Here is a 16777-nt window from a genome sequence, read left to right on the forward strand (position 1 = left end):
AAAGTCCGTGTTTTTGAACTGCAAAACTCGGGTTCGTGTGTTTCTTCTCCATATCCTTTTTGTGATATTAAACCATACCGTTTGATGATCACTGGTGCTGAGATGGGTGCCCCATCTCAGCACCCATGGGTGCACATCAGAGACATTATCTGCATTAGTGAGCACTAAATCGAGTATAGCTCCCTCTCTTGTGGGTTCCATTACCATTTGTTTAAACAAAGCTCCTTGCAGAGCATCCACTATTTCTCTACTATTATTAGATTCTGCAGATGGGATTCTCCAGTCTACATCCAGCAAATTAAAGTCTCCAACAATCACCACTTCTCCCTTCTTTCCCATCTTTTGGATGTCTTCAACCAGATCTCTACCCAGCTCTTCCTTTTGGTTTGGAGGCCTGTAAACCACTCCAATAAAAATGGATGTCCCATCTTTTTTTAGGTTGGCCCATAGTGCTTCTTCATTGCCCCATCTTCCTTGCAACTCAGATGCTTGGATATTGTTTCTGATGTAAAGAGCCACTCCTCCCCCTTTCCTATCCAATCTGTCCTTCCTTAACAAGTTATAGCCCGGTATTGCCATATCCCAATCATGAGATTCCGTGAACCATGTCTCCGTGACAGCAACAATGTCTAAGTCCGCCTCCACCATTAGGGCTTGCAGATCTGGGATTTTATTGCCCAAACTACAAGCATTTGAGCTCAAAGGGCCGGATTTTAAATGCCCTGCACGCGTAAATCCGGCCGGATTTACGCGTGCAGGGCCCTCGCGCACCGGCGCGCCTATTTTGCATAGGCCGCCGGCGCGCGCAGAGCCCCGGGACGTGTGTAAAAGGGGCGTGTCGGGGGCATTCCGGGAATGACGTGGCGTTTCGGGGGCATGACGTGGCTTTTCAGGGGCGGGCCCGGGGGTGTGGTGCTGGCCCGGGGGCATGGTCAAGGCCTCCGGACCAGCCCCCGGGTCAGGTGATGGCGCGCCAGCAGCCCGCTGGCGCGCGCAGATGTACATCTGCTTTCAGCAGGCGTAAATCTGCCAACAAAGGTAAGGAGGGGGGTTTAGGTAGGGCTGGGGGGGGGGGGTGGGTTAGGTAGGGGAAGGGAAGGGAAGGTGGGGGGGGGCGAAGGAAAGTTCCCTCCGAGACTGCTCCGAAATCGGAGCAGCCTCGGAGGGAACAGGCAGCACACGCTGGGCTCGGGGCGCGCAGGTTGCACAAATGTGCACCCCCTTGTGCGCGCTGACCCCAGATTTTATAAGATACGCGCGGCTACGCGCGTATCTTATAAAATCCAGCATACTTTTGTTCGCGCCTGGTGCGCGAACAAAAGTACGCGCTCGCGCAAAATTATAAAATCCATCCCATAGCTTTCCAGCTTTCCACGTTCAGGTTACTGCTGTTCCTGGACTCCTTTTGTGACTTTACTTGCATTTTGTTATCCACCTTTCCCTTTGCATTTGTGCAAGAGGAAAGATAGTGCCTTTGGTGACAGATTCATCAAGCACAATTAGCTTTTTCCTTTGGTTATTGATCTGGAATTCCTGTATGCATTGGGGTTCTTCTCTCTTTTCAGATAACACTTCAATCTTTTTTTCTAGAGCTTCTTCAGTATTTAATACAGAGAAGGCTTTTTGTACTTGTTGCACTTGATACAGTGTGTGTCTCTGCATCAGAGGTTCAATTCTACCAGAGCCCTCTGTGATCTTGTTGTTTATTGAGTTCTTTAATGCCCTGTGTGAATGTGGGGTTAGACTAGTGGGTTGCACAGCTGTTAAGAATGGGTGCCTGTGGGTCACAGGTCTTATCCTGCCTGAGCCCACTGTAAATCTCTTTATCCTTGACTTTTGGTTTTTCTGTGATAATGGGGAATTAGTTTCCGAAAATTGTAAAGAGGATGAGCCTTTCTTCATTGAAGCTAATTAAGCTTTAACTTCAGCGAGCTCCTTTTTCAAGGAAGCGAGCTGTGAACAAATGGGGCAAGCCATCAGTTTCCAGATGATCTCCCTCTGAATAGTTGCATTGGATAGTCCTCATGTTGGTAATTTGATGGTTAACACCTAAGGAATATCAATTTACTAATGTATCCTGTTGTCAATTATGTATTTAGGTAGACTATATGAGAAAAGCAAACCTAGGGGTGCGTGGGCAGAGGGGTAGGGTGGGAAGGAGTTAAACAGTTAACCCTTGGTCACGGCTGTTCTCAGGACTCTGTATCTGCAATGGATTTTAATAAGACCCTCCTCCTAATTGGCTTAGTAAGTTTAACTAAGTTAAACCTTTACTTAGCTGGACACAAGAATATTTAGTGCTCCCTGGCTCCACCCTGTGCACTGGCCACAATGGTTCTCCTGCTTCTCTAAGTTTACCTCCCCCAAGTTCTGAGACACACCCAATCCAGTTGGATCAGGTCACTTCTAGAAGTTTGTCTGTCCTTTTTTGTCAATTTTTTTAAAACAGTCTTTATGCCCCAATATTAAGATTTAAACAGATTATTTGTGCCAGTTAACTCCAAATGAGAAATAGATTTTATCAGATTAAAAGCTGGAGTGTTTTTTGGTTTTTTTTTAATCTTAACTCTATAGCAGAGCAACCAAACAGCAAATTAATTTACTAGAATAATATCTTACTATAAAGAAATGAAAACTCGATGTACCTCAAGGCCACCAACTTGCTGGGAGTGGACAATGTATTGTCAGTCAAGCTGAGTCACACCTTTCAGCCGCAGGAGTGGTCCCTCACCCCCTCAGTAGCGGACTCACTATTCCAACGTTGGGGTTACCCTCACATAGACCTCTTTGCGTCATCTCAAAAACGCAAAGTAGAGAACGTTTGCTCTCTCAATCACAGCCAACACTCACTACCAAGAGATGCATTCTCCCTCTCATGGACAACCGGACTCCTATATGCATTCCCTCTACTTCCACTTCTCTCAAAGCTCTTGTGAAGTTACATCAGGACAAAGGAAGTATGATCCTGATAGCCGCTCACTGGCCACGCCAAGTGTAGTTTCCGATTCTTCAGGACCTCTCCATTCGCAGGCACATTCCCCTGGGGAAGGACCCACTTCTGATCACTCAAAACGAAGGGAGCCTTTGCCACCCCAATCTTCAGGCCTTGTCCCTGACTGCCTGGATGTTGAAAGGTTAATTCTTCAGCCACTTAACCTTTCCAAACCAGTTTCCTGTGTCCTGATTGCTTCACGAAAGCCTTCCACGAGAAAATCTTATTATTACAAATGGAACAGGTTTAAGTCATGGTGTTCCTCACTGTTCCTTGATCCTTTCACTTGTTCCACCATGAAGTTTCTAGACTATCTCTGGCACTTTTCAGAATCATGTCTAAAAACTTCTTCCATCAGGATGCATGTCAGTGCGGTAACTGCCTTCCATAAAGGTGTTGGGGATGTTCCCATTTCAGTACAACCCCTTGTAACACGTTTTCTGAAGGATTTGCTCCACCTCAAAACTCCACTGCACCCTCCAGCCCCTTTTTGGGACCTCAACCTGGTTTTGGGTCAGCTCATGAAACCACCATTCAAGCCTCTCCAATCTTGGGATCTTCGCTATCTCAAATGGAAAGTGATTTTTCTTTTGGCAATCACATCCGCTCGCAGAGTTAGTGAGTTACAGGCCTTAGTCACCAATCCACCTTATATTAAACTTCTGCATGATAGGTAGTGCTCCGCACTCACCCTACGTTTTTGCCTAAAGTAGTATTGGAGTTTCACATTAATCAATCCAATATACTATCCACCTTCTTTCCCAGGACCCATTCCAATCCAGGAGAACAGGCTCTGCATTCCCTTGACTGTAAACAGGCTCTAGCATTCTATCTAGACCGTACAGCTACCCACAGAAAATCCACCCAACTGTTTGTTTCTTTTCATCCCATCAGATTGGGTCAACCTGTGGGTAAGCAGACTCTCTCCTCCTGGTTAGCGGATTGCATATCTTTTTGCTATCAGTAAGCAGGCATTCCACTTCAAGACCGTGTTAAAGCACACTCTGTCAGGGCCATGGCAACTTCAATAGCGCACCTATGCTCGGTACCGCTTCCTGATATTTGTAGGGCTGCTACCTGGAGTTCTCTCCATACCTTTGCAGCCCAATATTGTTTAGACAATGCTGGAAGATAAGATTCCATCTTCGGCAAGTCTGTGTTGTGCACCTATTTGCAAATTGATGTACCAACACCCTTCTGCCTGCCCATTAGGGTTCAGGATGCCCTCTACCAAATTCCGCCCCAGTCCTTGTGCCTATTGCACATCTTGGGTACATTTGGTGCATTTCTCGGACATCCTCAGCTCGGTACTCACCCATATGTGAGGACTACCATCCTGCTTCTCCTGTGAGAAAGCAGAAGTTGCTTACCTGTAATAGGTGTTCTCACAGGACAGCAGGTTGTTAATCCTCATGAAACCCGCCCGCCACCTGCGGTGTTGGGTTTGTTACGTTTTCTTATTTTATTTTTTGGCACTTACCATAGCTTTTAAACAAGACTCAAGGGGGACGGACCCCTGCTGGTTGCAGGGTTAGTGCCATCCTGGGCTTGCCCAGTAGGTGCCAGTCAAAGTTCTAGAAACTTTGACAAAAGTGTTCCATGATTGGGCTCCATCCTGTGATGTCATCCATATGTGAGGACTAACATCCTGCTGTCCTGTGAGAACACCTGTTACAGGTAAGCAACTTCTGCTGTATGCATGAAATGGGAGAGAACTTGGGGTGATCTCAATGGTGTCAAACAATGCCACACAGCAGTGGTGAGAGCCAGAGGAATATTAGGGTGTATAGGGAGAGCTTTAATCAGCAGAAAAAAAATAAGTGAAATATATCTGTACAAGTTATTCGTGAGACTTCATGTGGTTTATTGTACCCGGTTCTGGAATCCATATCTCCAGAATGATCTAGGCAGATTTGAGGCAGTCCAAAGAAGGTCTACCAAAATAGTGTAGGGTCTGTATCATAAACTTTTGAGATACAATTTTTAAAAATAAAATATACCTATCTGGAGTTGTAGGGAAAAGGAGGGTATATGACACAGACATTCAGATACCTCAAAGGCATATTTATGGGACAATTACCTATGGGTGTGGAAGCTGATTTTAGGGAAAGTTTCTCATGAAATTTCCCTTTGAAAATTGGACTAGTGGGAAGAAAGTGGGTACTTTGAACCCAAGTACTTTGCATTTGTAAAACTTTAGTTGGTCAATGCTGATATTCAATGCTGTTCAACTATAGTTATGCTGGTAAATCTGGTCAGGGAAAAAGGCTGTCTTAAAGTTATCTGACAGACTTACCCAGCTTTCTAGCTCTTTGAATATGGTCTTCACAGTTTGAATAATAATCTTATACACACATATTTTTGAACGTTTTCTCCAACAGCTGATGCTTTGCCTTTGATTTTTAGTATTTATGTGAGAATGTTATTCTGTTTATTTCATTATAAATCTCTGACTCTTAAATATAACAGCCTGTAGTAATGACATCTTTATTCATTTAGTACTGTTCAGCATTACCATTTCATACATTTTTGTACAGGCTAAAGAAGCCGTGGAAGAAGCTGAGAGATGTGATCCAAGAAGTATTTTCACTCAATTTAGTGTGTATAAGATTGCAACCTTGGAAAACAACATCGAGAAAGGTAATATGCCCAGCCCAGAAGCCCCAATTCCATGGGCTATATAGGGATGTCATTATTTAGATTAAAATTCATGATTCTCCTGAAGAAGGGCATTGCCAAGACCCTTAATAGAAGAAACCTTATAGAGTAGTATTTTGACATAGACATTAACGAGTAGATTTAAAAAAAATACGTGCACGCATCCATGTGCATGTGCTACCCGGCACATGCAAATGGTCGCGAGATTTTATAGCATGCGCACGCCAGCGCGCACATGTTATAAAATCCAGGCCGGTGCACACAAGGGGGATAGATTTTCCTAGTTTATGCGCGGCGACGAGATCGAGTCTCTGCCAGTTCCCTCCCAGTCCGCTCCAATTAAGGAGCAGACTGGGAGGGAACTTTCCTCCCCCACTACCTACCCTCCCTCCCTCTTCCCCTCTCCTCCCCGACCCCTTTGAAGGCCCTACTTTTTGTAAATCTTTTCATTTCGGAAATTACGCCAGTTGCCGGTGCACTATCTCCCGGCACAGCGGCCTCCAGCTCGGCCCCACTCCACCCTCGGGACCGCCTCTCCCTGCCCATAGGACCGCCCCTTGATAGAGGCCTGGCTCTTGTGCACGTAACAGGGGTTATGCACGTGGCTGGGTCTCTTCTAAAATGCGCGCAGCACGCGCTAGGTCCGGCCACACACTAACCCCCATTTTTTATGTGCAGGGGGGGTTTAAAATCAGGCCTTATGCTTGGAGTTTTCCAACAAACACAGTTCAATAAATGAAATCCATGAGATCTTTGTTAAATCTGTACATTAGTATGTAATTCAATATTCTTAGATCTGTATATTATGTATGTAATTCCATATTACATACATATTATTAGGAATATAATTCCATATTCTCAGTACCTGTATATACAGTAAGAAAGGAAAGATAAAGGAAATCAGCAAATCTCTATTTTTTAAATTATGTATTTATTATTTTGCAAAATATACAACAAAATTATCTTACATGGAAAAGCAGAACTTAATCAGCAAAAAAAATGAGAAAACATTTTCTCCTGTCCAAACATAACCATAGTTAAGAGTGCTACAATCAATATGGAGGATCCAGTTTCATATTTAAAAGGAAATCATAAAAGAAAATGTCAGGGCATTGGTGCAAAACAAATATAAAAGCATCACAATCAAGATATTTCAGAGATGGTAGATAGTGGCTTATCACAGAGAAAAATAGATACCTGAGAAAGTTAAAAAATATATATCACACTCCCTGATAATTTATATCACAGGTTGGTCAGGCAGGCAGGGCTGGGATTTCCCCCAGCAGGGCTAAGGCCAGACTTGATGGCAGGGCTGGACTGGGTCTTCTGCCTATACCAGCCACCTCCACCACAGGTTGAGCCCTTGGGTACTGGTGGCCAGCAGGACTTATCCAGGAGCATGGTGGTGCTGGAACATGTCACAGGCCGGGAGGTGGAACATGGTACAGGCTGGGAGCTGGAACAAATCACAAGCTGTGAGCTGGAATCAAGGACAAGGCCTGGGTGAATCATAGCTTCAAATAACTTTTGAAGTGCCTCAGGAATTTTCAAGTGAAGAGTTTTATAAAATTGAGCAGTTAATCCACCTGGACCTGGGGACTTTAATAAAGAGAGTTCCACTATTGCCTTCAGTATTTCTAAGGCGTGGGAGACAGACAATCTAGGCATCCCAACACTTCCTAGAAATTGGTTCATATTACCTATATTACTCTCTTCAGTAGCATAGAAATTGCGGTAATAATCCACAAATGCTCTACATATCTCCTGGGAAGATGTAACAGATATCCTTCTACTGTCCCTAATATGGGCTACAAAAGAGGACTGATGTTTGGATTTTACTTAAGAGAAACATGAGGATAACCTGCACAGAGCAGCAGTTACTACCCTTAAAAGAAACATGGGGGTAACCTGCACGAAGCGGCAGTTACTACCTTGGGAAGCTTGCTGGGCAGACTAGATGGACCATTTTGGTCTTTTTCTGCCGTCATTACTATGTTTACTAAATTTGCAAATATTCTTCCGGGCCGTTCTACCAGGACGGTCCGAAACACGGCCGTGTCGGGACGCTGATAAGATGAGTAAGCGAGCTGAGAAATCAGGAGCAGGTAGGAGGACTGAACAGATAAGGGGCGAAGGAGGACCTAAAGGTGGGAGTGAGGGAAGGGGGAGAGGGTAGGTGGGGATGAGAGGGGAAAGTGGGGAAATTAGGTGTATGCCTTGGTAAAGAGCCAGGTCTTCAGCTTCCGTTTGAATGTTTTTGTGCATTCTTCTTGTCGTAGTTCGACAGGCATTGTGTTCCAAAGGGTAGGCCCGGCGATAGAGAGCGCTCGGGCTCTCGTGGAGGTAAGTTTGTAATGTTTGGGAGAGGGTGTAGGCATGAAGGCGAGATGTTGGTGTCTGTTGGGCCTGTTGGATTGGTGAAGGCGGAAGGATTCATTGAACCAGTTCAGTTCAGGATTGTATAAAGCCTTGTGGACAAGGGAGAGAGCCTTATATTGGATGCGTGATGCAATTGGGAGCCAGTGTAAGTTTTTTAATACCGGTGTGATATGGTCATTTTCTGCGTGAGTTGGTCAAGATCCGGGCTGTTGTGTTTTGTAATTTTTGAATGGGTTGGATGGCGTTGTTCGGTAGACCAAGGAGGAGAGCATTACAATAGTCAGTTTTGGCAAAGATGGTGGTTTGTAGAACTGTGCGGAAGTCGGGGGGATGTAGTAGGGGTTTTAGTTTTTTTAGGGAGTGCAGTTTAAAAAATCCATCTTTTAGTATATTACTGATGAATTTCTTAAGCGAGAGATGGTCGTCAAGGATGACACCCAGATCACGGACTTGCTGGGCAAATGGTGTATGGATAGGGGGGGGGGGGGGTTAGGATGATTCATTAGAATGTTTTCTCTGCCTCCGTCTGCTGGATTGGTGACATCACATAACCCAGGGTCTGGACTGATCCAGGTACGTACAGGGAACATGCCATCCTTGGTCAGACCAAGGGTCCATCAAACCAAAGCACACTGTCTCCAACAGTGGCCAATCCAGGCCATAAGAACCTGGCAAGTTCCCAAAAACTAAATCTATCCCATGATACTGTTTCTAGTAATAGCAGTGTCTATTTTCTAAGTCATCTTAATTAATAGCAGGAAATGGACTTCTCCTTCAAGAACTTATCCAATCCTTTTTTAAACCCAGCTACACTAAATGCACTAATCACATCCTCTGGCAACAAATTCCAGAGTTTAATTGTGCATTGACTGAAAAAGAACTTTCTCCGATTAGTTTTAAACGTGCCACATGCTAACTTCATGGAGTGCCCCCTAGTCCTTCTATTATCCGAAAGAATAAATAACTGATTCACGTTTACCCGTTCTAGACCTCTCATGATTTTAAACACCTCTATCATATCACCCCCTCAGCCGTCTCTTCTCCAAGCTGAAAAGTCCTAACCTCTTTAATCTTTCCTCATAGGGAGCTGTTCCATCCCCTTTATCATTTTGGTCACCCTTCTCTGTACCTTTTCCATCGCAACTAAATCTTTTTTGAGATGCGGCGACCAGAATTGTACACAGTATTCAAGGTGCGGTTGAGGCATTATGACATTTTCCGTTTTATTCACCATTCCGTTTCTAATAATTCCCAACATTGTTTGCTGTTTTGACTGCCGCAGCACACTGAACTGAAGATTTCAATGTGTTATCCACTATGACGCCTAGATCTCTTTCTTGGGTGGTAGCTCCTAATATGGAACCTAACATTGTGTTACTATAGCATGGGTTATTTTTCCCTATATGCATCACCTTGAACTTATCCACATTAAATTTCATCTGTCATTTGGATGCCCAATTTTTCAGTCTCACAAGGTCTTCCTGCAATTTATCACAATCTGCTTGTGATTTAACTACTCTCTTATGTGAAATAATTAACAATGCACACATAACACAGAATTAAATACAGAAACTTATTTTTTAAAGTATGTGCATGTACCAGTCTGAAAATACTTGTGTGTATACTTAAGAATCATGTTCATGAATACCTCCATCAGTTCACTCAAACCCTCTAGCACTTCATCCCAAAACCTTACTAGTTCACCCAGGCACAAGACAAGTCCAATTTCAATTACACGAGTCAATTAACAGGTGTAAAAGTATTCAGAGATTGGGTCAGACCAAGGGTCCATCAAACCCAGTTCCCTGTTTCCAACAGTGATCAATCCAGGTCACAAGTAGCTGGCAGGATTCCAAGTGGTAGATTCATTCCATGCTGCTTACACCCAGGGATACTTAGTGGCTTTCCCCAAGTTTACCTGGTTAATAACTGTTTATAAACTTTTCCTCCAGGAATCTGCTCTAAACATTTTTCCATGAGGTTTTTATTAATAAATTATCAAAGTGTTCAAAACTACACAAAAGAACAATGTAAATGTTAACCAAGTAAACAATCAAATTACTTTCCACCCCTCAACTGACCGTGAACTTTCTATACACATTTTGCAGGAACTGTACATTTGAACTACCCTCCTCCCTCCCCCCCTTCTTTTAATCATACTATTAGATGTATGGGGAAAGGACAACCATTGGTCAAATACCAACATAAAGAATGAAACAAGGACTCCATATCAGACATTAATAGCCATTATGAAAGGATTACTAACAACTACTGTTTCTCTTGGCCTACGACATTACCCAGATCAGCAGGTAGAGACCGAATAAAAGGTGACCACATATCAAGAAAAAACCTCATATAAGAGACAGGTTTTAGTTTAATGGACGAGACTCCAAACACAATAAGTCTACCAATTTCTTATGTCATAGGGCTATCGATGGCGAAGAAGATCCTAGCCATCACAAAAGGTTGCATTGCTTCCCAACTAAACAACATTTATAGAAAAAAAAATATCTTGCTTTGTTCAAGGGGGTATTTCGGGAGGTTTACCCAATATGCACACCTCTGCAGAAATCGTTATCATTATGGACTGCCATTGTCCAATGAGCCTAAACATTTCCCCCTAGAACACCTGGATGAAAGGACAGTCCCATAATACATGACTTAACGTTGCATCCAGATGTCCACATTTAAGGCACTTGCTGTGTCCAGTAATCCTGACCCTGAAAGCTTGATATGGAGAGTACAAGATTCGGTTCAAAATTCTAAATTGCAGCTCTCTAAACACCACCCCCACTGATACCCAATATAATGCGTTCACACAGAGAAAAATATCATCATCTATATCAACACTTAGCTCTAAACTCCACACTTTAACCAAAGATGTCATAAGGTTATATGTGGACTCAGAGTGTAAGAATTTATATAGCCCCGACAAATTATGTTTAGCGCCTTGGCACATCGCACAAAACCTTTGGAATGCACCAAATGTTTATTGAACTGTCTGAAGCTGACATTGAGATGAGATATAACTCTCTTCGTCCCTCAAGCTAAAACGTCTCTAAGGAATAGGGCCTTTTCTACCGCAGGTCCCACTCAATGGAACACTCTCCCACCAGACCTCCGACAGGACCCCTGCCCAATCTCCTTCAAGAAAAAACTAAAAACATGGTTATTCAACCTTGCGTTTCCAGAACCCGCATTTTAGCTAACGCACTCTCTCCATTTTCGCAACACATCCCTGCTCATTTCTCTTCACAAGTATGGTTTGTTAGAAGTTCTCTCTCAAATTTTGCTTTTATTTTCTCTAACTCGTGTTCTCTTGAAGAGGCCCATAGATACCCTTTGGTCTTATTCTCCTTGTCTTTCCTCTATTCCCAGCCCGCTACACATCATCTTAATTCCTCCATCCTAAGGGATCCAAGCACAATTAATTGGATCGATCGCTTATTGTTACCTTTATTACTATGTAATTCAAATTGTTTAACTGGTTAGTTAACTTTCTGACTATGTTACCCAGAGTTTTCTTAGATGTTCATGGTTCCATTTTTCGCCTACAGGCAAATTTTTGTTCATTGTAAACCGGTTTGATTTGTATGTAATGCAAGAAGATCGGTATATAAAAACTATAAATAAATAAATAAATAAATACTGATACAGTTGAAACCCCAGACTAGAGATGCAATAGGAAAATGGGCAAATCCACTTCATTTTCAAATCAATAAATGGTAAAATCAACGCTCCTCATTTGCTTTCAAGATCCATATAAAATGCCAAATCATCCCCAGAAGGGAACTGAGGATTGCCCTTGAGAGGCAGTAGCAACGATATTTCCCAGGGAAGTGACAGATGGCTTCTTAAGGATCTCCAAGCAGCTCGCACAGCCCAAATCCAAACAGAGTTGGCTAAATGTGATGGAAGGGGTGCTCAGGAAGCATGAAGAACATATACCAATGAGAGAGGGGTGGCTAAGGTTCTTTCTAACTCTAAATCTGAATATAGGCTTGTGTTTCTCAGCCAATCTCTTACCTGTCTTAGATTGCAGGTGATAATATAAAAGCGAATATTAGGGAACCCACCCCCACCATCCTTCTTCAGCCTCATAAGTTTTGCATGGGATAACCTCGGTGTCCTCCCTCTCCAAACAAACTTCAACCAAATGCGGGAGATCAGTAATACCTCTCTACGGGATAAAAGAAGTGGAATCATCTGAAGAAGGAGTAATAATTTAGGCAGCAACATAATTTTTATAAGGGCTATCCGTTCCATAATCGAAACTGGAAAATACATCCAGGGATCACAAGCCTTCTGAAAGCCAGAGATGAGAGAAGCCATATTCAAAGAGTACCACATGTTAGGATCCCTATGGATGTAAATACCTAAATATTTTAAATTGTCTGCTGCCTATCGCAAGGGAAAATTGGGTCAAGAAGAATGTAAGGTCCCTAGAAGGTCCAATACCTCCGATTTATCCAAACTGAACTTCAATCCCAAAAAACTCCCTTATACAGAAAATAGCTCCAGTATATGAGGCAAATATTCTCTGGCCTGAGGCAAAAAAAGCAACACATCATCTGCGAAAAGGAAAACTTTAGAAAAGGGAGATTGCACATGGACTTCCACTTCTGCAATTAACTTAAGTAGTGATGCTACTAGAGGCTCAAGAGTTAATATGAATAACAGCGGTGAGAACGGGCAGCCTTGTCTTGTCCCTCTATATAGCGAGGAAGGCGGGGAGAAAGTATTATTTACCCAAACCCTTGCCTCTGGATTTGAATACAAAACTTGAATAGCCTGTAAAATATGGCCCTCAAATCCAAATAATGGCAATATTTTATGCAAAAAAGGCCAAGAGACCCTATCAAAGGCCTTTTCCGCGTCAAAACTAATGAATACAGGATCCTGAATTCAGAGTCGTTCCCAATTTTCCAAAAGCATGTTCGATGTAAAACGCCATCCCAGGCGCCTGTTTCAGTTACACTGTAAACCGATGTGATATCCCTGATGAACGTCGGTATATAAAAATTATAAATAAATAAATAAATAAATAAATAAATAATGACTCTGATGTATACCCTGGAGCACCACCTGCAGCCAATCAGTATTTCTCTGTCTCCCAGCAGAGGTGGACGTTCCTAACCCCTGCAGTCTGTGGTAGTTTGTTAGTTTTTAGTCAGGTAGTTTAGGAGTTAATTTTTTGCAGACTTTCTTTTTCTTTTGAAGAGAGCCTGTTCTTTTCATTTAAGTTATTTAAAAAAAAAAAAAAAAAAGGTTTTATTTTTCTTCACAGCCATTTCACTGCCTCCCGGGAGGTTGCCAAGTCCTGGGAGGACTATCCCTCCTGGTTTTTGAGGCTGCCGGAGTTGGGGAGGTTTTGAACCCAGCAACCACTCCTGGCAGGGGTGATACCAGGGGGCCCGGCTCACTCACCCTACTTGGAGCAGCTCCTGGAGGCCGTGGCGTTCCGGTCAGGTAAAAAATAAAAATAAAAATAATTCTTCACAGCTGAATCGTTGTTTACTTACCTTTTGGTGTTCGGTGGGCCCGTGCCTTTGTTTTTCGCCGCGGTTTCTTTTAGTTTTTTAGTTTATTTCATACTTTTTATTTCGCGCCGTTTTTTCTTTATAATGCCGCGAGATGCGGCCTGCCGTGCTTGTGGAGATGCGCGCGTACGTCTCTCCAGGGAGAGTCTCTGTTCATTGTGTCTCCCCGGGGGGGAAGGCTCATCAAGTTTGCTGATAACAAAAGGGACTCGGCCACTTCACGCGGCCCCAAAACCTCTGCCCAGCTGTTCTCCTGCCCCGGACTCATTTCGCTGCAGTGCTGGAACTGAGGCACTCCTGTCTACTCTGAGAGTGGCGACACAACAAGCTATTCAGGGTGCTTCTGACCCGCCTCTGCTGTCGCCGCAGCCGGCGGTCCCTGGGGGGGACAAGCCGCGCGAAACAGGGCCATATTTATCGGCTGAAAGCCTGGAGGAGATTTCAGATTCTTCTTCCTCTTCTCCTGCCTTTTCAGGGGATTTTCTTCGTTTTCTTCGCAAAGCTTACAAATCTAAGAAATTTCATAAGAGACATAAGAGTCTCTCATCTGAACAGAGGTTAGAGCCACGTTCCTCTAAAAGGGCTAGTTCTACGGATTTTGGAGTGGGGTCAGCTCCGAAGCATCCCCTTCATCCAGGTCCGGATCAGACAATTTTTTCTTCTTCAGATGATTCTGAGCATGGCTCTTTACCTATCCCGGACAAGTCCTTGCTGGAGGGGGATTTAAATGAAGACCCTGCTTTGAGTATTAGTTCAGACCCTCATGTTGCGGATGGGGATGACCCCAAAGTAGTCTGCCTGTTTAGAAGAGAGGAACTTAGTCCCTTAATTCCAGCAATTTTACTGGAATTGGGTCTCGAGGCTCCAGTGAAGGATTCTCAGATGGGTGGCGTTGACCCAGTGTTGCTTGGCCTTAAAGGTCCCACGACATCATTTCCTTTTCATCTTTCTCTCACTGACCTTATATATCGGGAGTGGGATACTCCTGAGTTGGGGCTTAAGGTAGCACGAGCCATGGAAAAATTGTATCCATTACCTGAGGAAGCTTTGGAAATTTGAAAATTTCCTAAGGTGGATGCCGCTGTTTCAGCCGTCACTATGAAAACAACTATTCCAGTAACTGGGGCTACGGCTCTTAAAGATCTCCAAGATTGTAAGCTGGATGTTCAGCTTAAGTGAATTTTTGAGGTTTCTGCTCTTGGTGTGCGGGCGGCCATGTGTAGTAGCTTGGCTTTGCGAGCTGGACTAAGATGGGTCCAGGCTTTACAAAACAATTCTTCCCTCTCTGAAGAGGAAGTTGCTCAGGCTGGTAGACTGGAAGCTACAGTTGCTTATAGTGCAGATGCTTTATATGATCTCATTATTTTATTTTATTTATTTATTTACTTTTATATACCGGTGTTCGATTTTACATATCACATCGGTTTACATTTAAACAAAATTTGCAGGAACTTATGCGTTACCTTTGTCAAATACATTAAACATTTAAATATGGGGATTGTTAACAAGGGATATAAAAGAACATGGGGAATGGCTAACACTACGGGATGCACGAAGGGAAGCACAAAGGGGAGTGTCCCTTCAGCGCGTGACGCCTGGTGTTATGGCGCAGTTTAACGTCCGTCACAGTCCTCAGTGACATCAGGGGGGGGGCGGGTCTCCCAATCAAGGATCACACACCGCTCCTCCCCTCTCAGTTCCAGATGGATTCTTTCACCTTTTTTCCTTTCTTTCTGTCTTTATCATCACTGTTAGTTATTTCAGGGAGCCCGGTGGTGATGGTGTGTGGCATCCCTGTGCACAGGCACCTGGTGTTCTGGCGCCGTTTAATGTCTGTCACAGTCCTCAGTGACATCAGAGGGGGGGCGGGTCTCTCAATCGAGGATCACACACTGCCCCTCCCCTCTCAGTTCCAGATGGATTCTTTCACCTTTTTTTCTTTCTTTCTGTCTTTATCATCACTGTTAGTTATTTCAGGGAGCCCGGTGGTGATGGTGTGTGGCATCCCTGTGCGCAGGCACCCGGTGTTGATCATTAGGATCTCGGCTCGCTCTATCGTTGCTTCTGTATCGGCTCGCAGACTTCTCTGGTTGAGGAATTGGTCCACAGATGCATCCTCTAAAGCTCAATTAGGGGCTTTACCCTTTAAGGGAAAATTATTATTTGGTAAGGAATTGGAAGATTTAATTTTGTCCCTAGGGGAAAATAAGATTCACAAATTGCCAGAGGACCGTCCTAGACCTAGAAGCTCTTTTTCATCTCGCTCTCGTTTTCGTTCTAACAGAAGATTTCGTTCTTCTCATCTGTTGGCTCCTCCAGCTAAACAGTCTTCAGGTAGACAACAGAATTGGTCTCAGTCCTTTCGTGGCCACCGCTTTGGTAGACCTGGAACTTCCCAAGTCTCAGGAGGCACAAAGTCTGTCCAATGAGATAAGGCCGGTCTTTTCTCCGGTTCCCGTCATAGGGGGCAGGCTGTCTCTGTTTTACGGAGAATGGGCCAGATGTACATCGGATCAATGGGTTCTATCCAAGACTCGCTACAGCGTTTAAGCGACCTAGGAGCTATAGTTCCAGTTCCAACATCGGAAAGGTCATTATTCAATATTCTTCGTCGTTCCCAAAAAGGAAGGAACCTTTCGTCCCATTCTCGATCTCAAAAGGGTCAACCATTGTCTAAGGATTCCATAGTTCCGGATGGAGACTCTTCAGTCTGTCATAGTTTCGTTTCACAGAGGAGAATTTCTAGCATCTCTCGACCTCACCGAAGCTTATCTTCATATCGGCATTCAATCCGATCATCAGAAGTTTCTCAGGTTTTGCATTCTAGGGCAATATTATCAATTCAGGGCTCTCCCGTTCGGATTAGCGACAGCTCCCAGAACATTTACCAAGATAATGGTTGTGGTGGCCGCTCAACTCAGGAAAGAAGGCCTGTTGGTACATCCGTACCTGGACGACTGGTTGATTCGAGCGAAGTCGGAATCTCTTTGTTATTATACAATCAACAGGGTAATCAGCTTTTTGCAGTCTCTAGGCTGGGTGATCAACGAAGACAAGAGTCACCTATTACCTTCCCAATCTCTGGAGTTTTTGGGTGCACGGTTCGACACTCTCTTCAAGGGATAGTGTTCCTTCCGGAGCATCGCCTTCTCAAGTTCAATCACAAATTTGAGACTTACAGTCTATTCCTATTCCTTGTGTGCGGGAT

General features: G+C 43.9%; 1 protein-coding gene across 1 annotated transcript in view; it reads left to right on the forward strand.

Moving 5' to 3' along the window:
* Positions 1 to 16777, forward strand: part of TEX11 (testis expressed 11) — a 974891-nt gene that overhangs the window by 580893 nt on the left and 377221 nt on the right. Inside the window, exon 17 of the mRNA XM_029607248.1 lies at positions 5530 to 5632. Coding sequence (XP_029463108.1) covers positions 5530 to 5632 — 103 coding nt within the window. The remainder of the gene's footprint in view (positions 1 to 5529; positions 5633 to 16777) is intronic.

This window comes from Rhinatrema bivittatum, chromosome 6 (assembly GCF_901001135.1).
Source record: "Rhinatrema bivittatum chromosome 6, aRhiBiv1.1, whole genome shotgun sequence".
Taxonomy (NCBI): Eukaryota; Metazoa; Chordata; class Amphibia; order Gymnophiona; family Rhinatrematidae; genus Rhinatrema; species Rhinatrema bivittatum.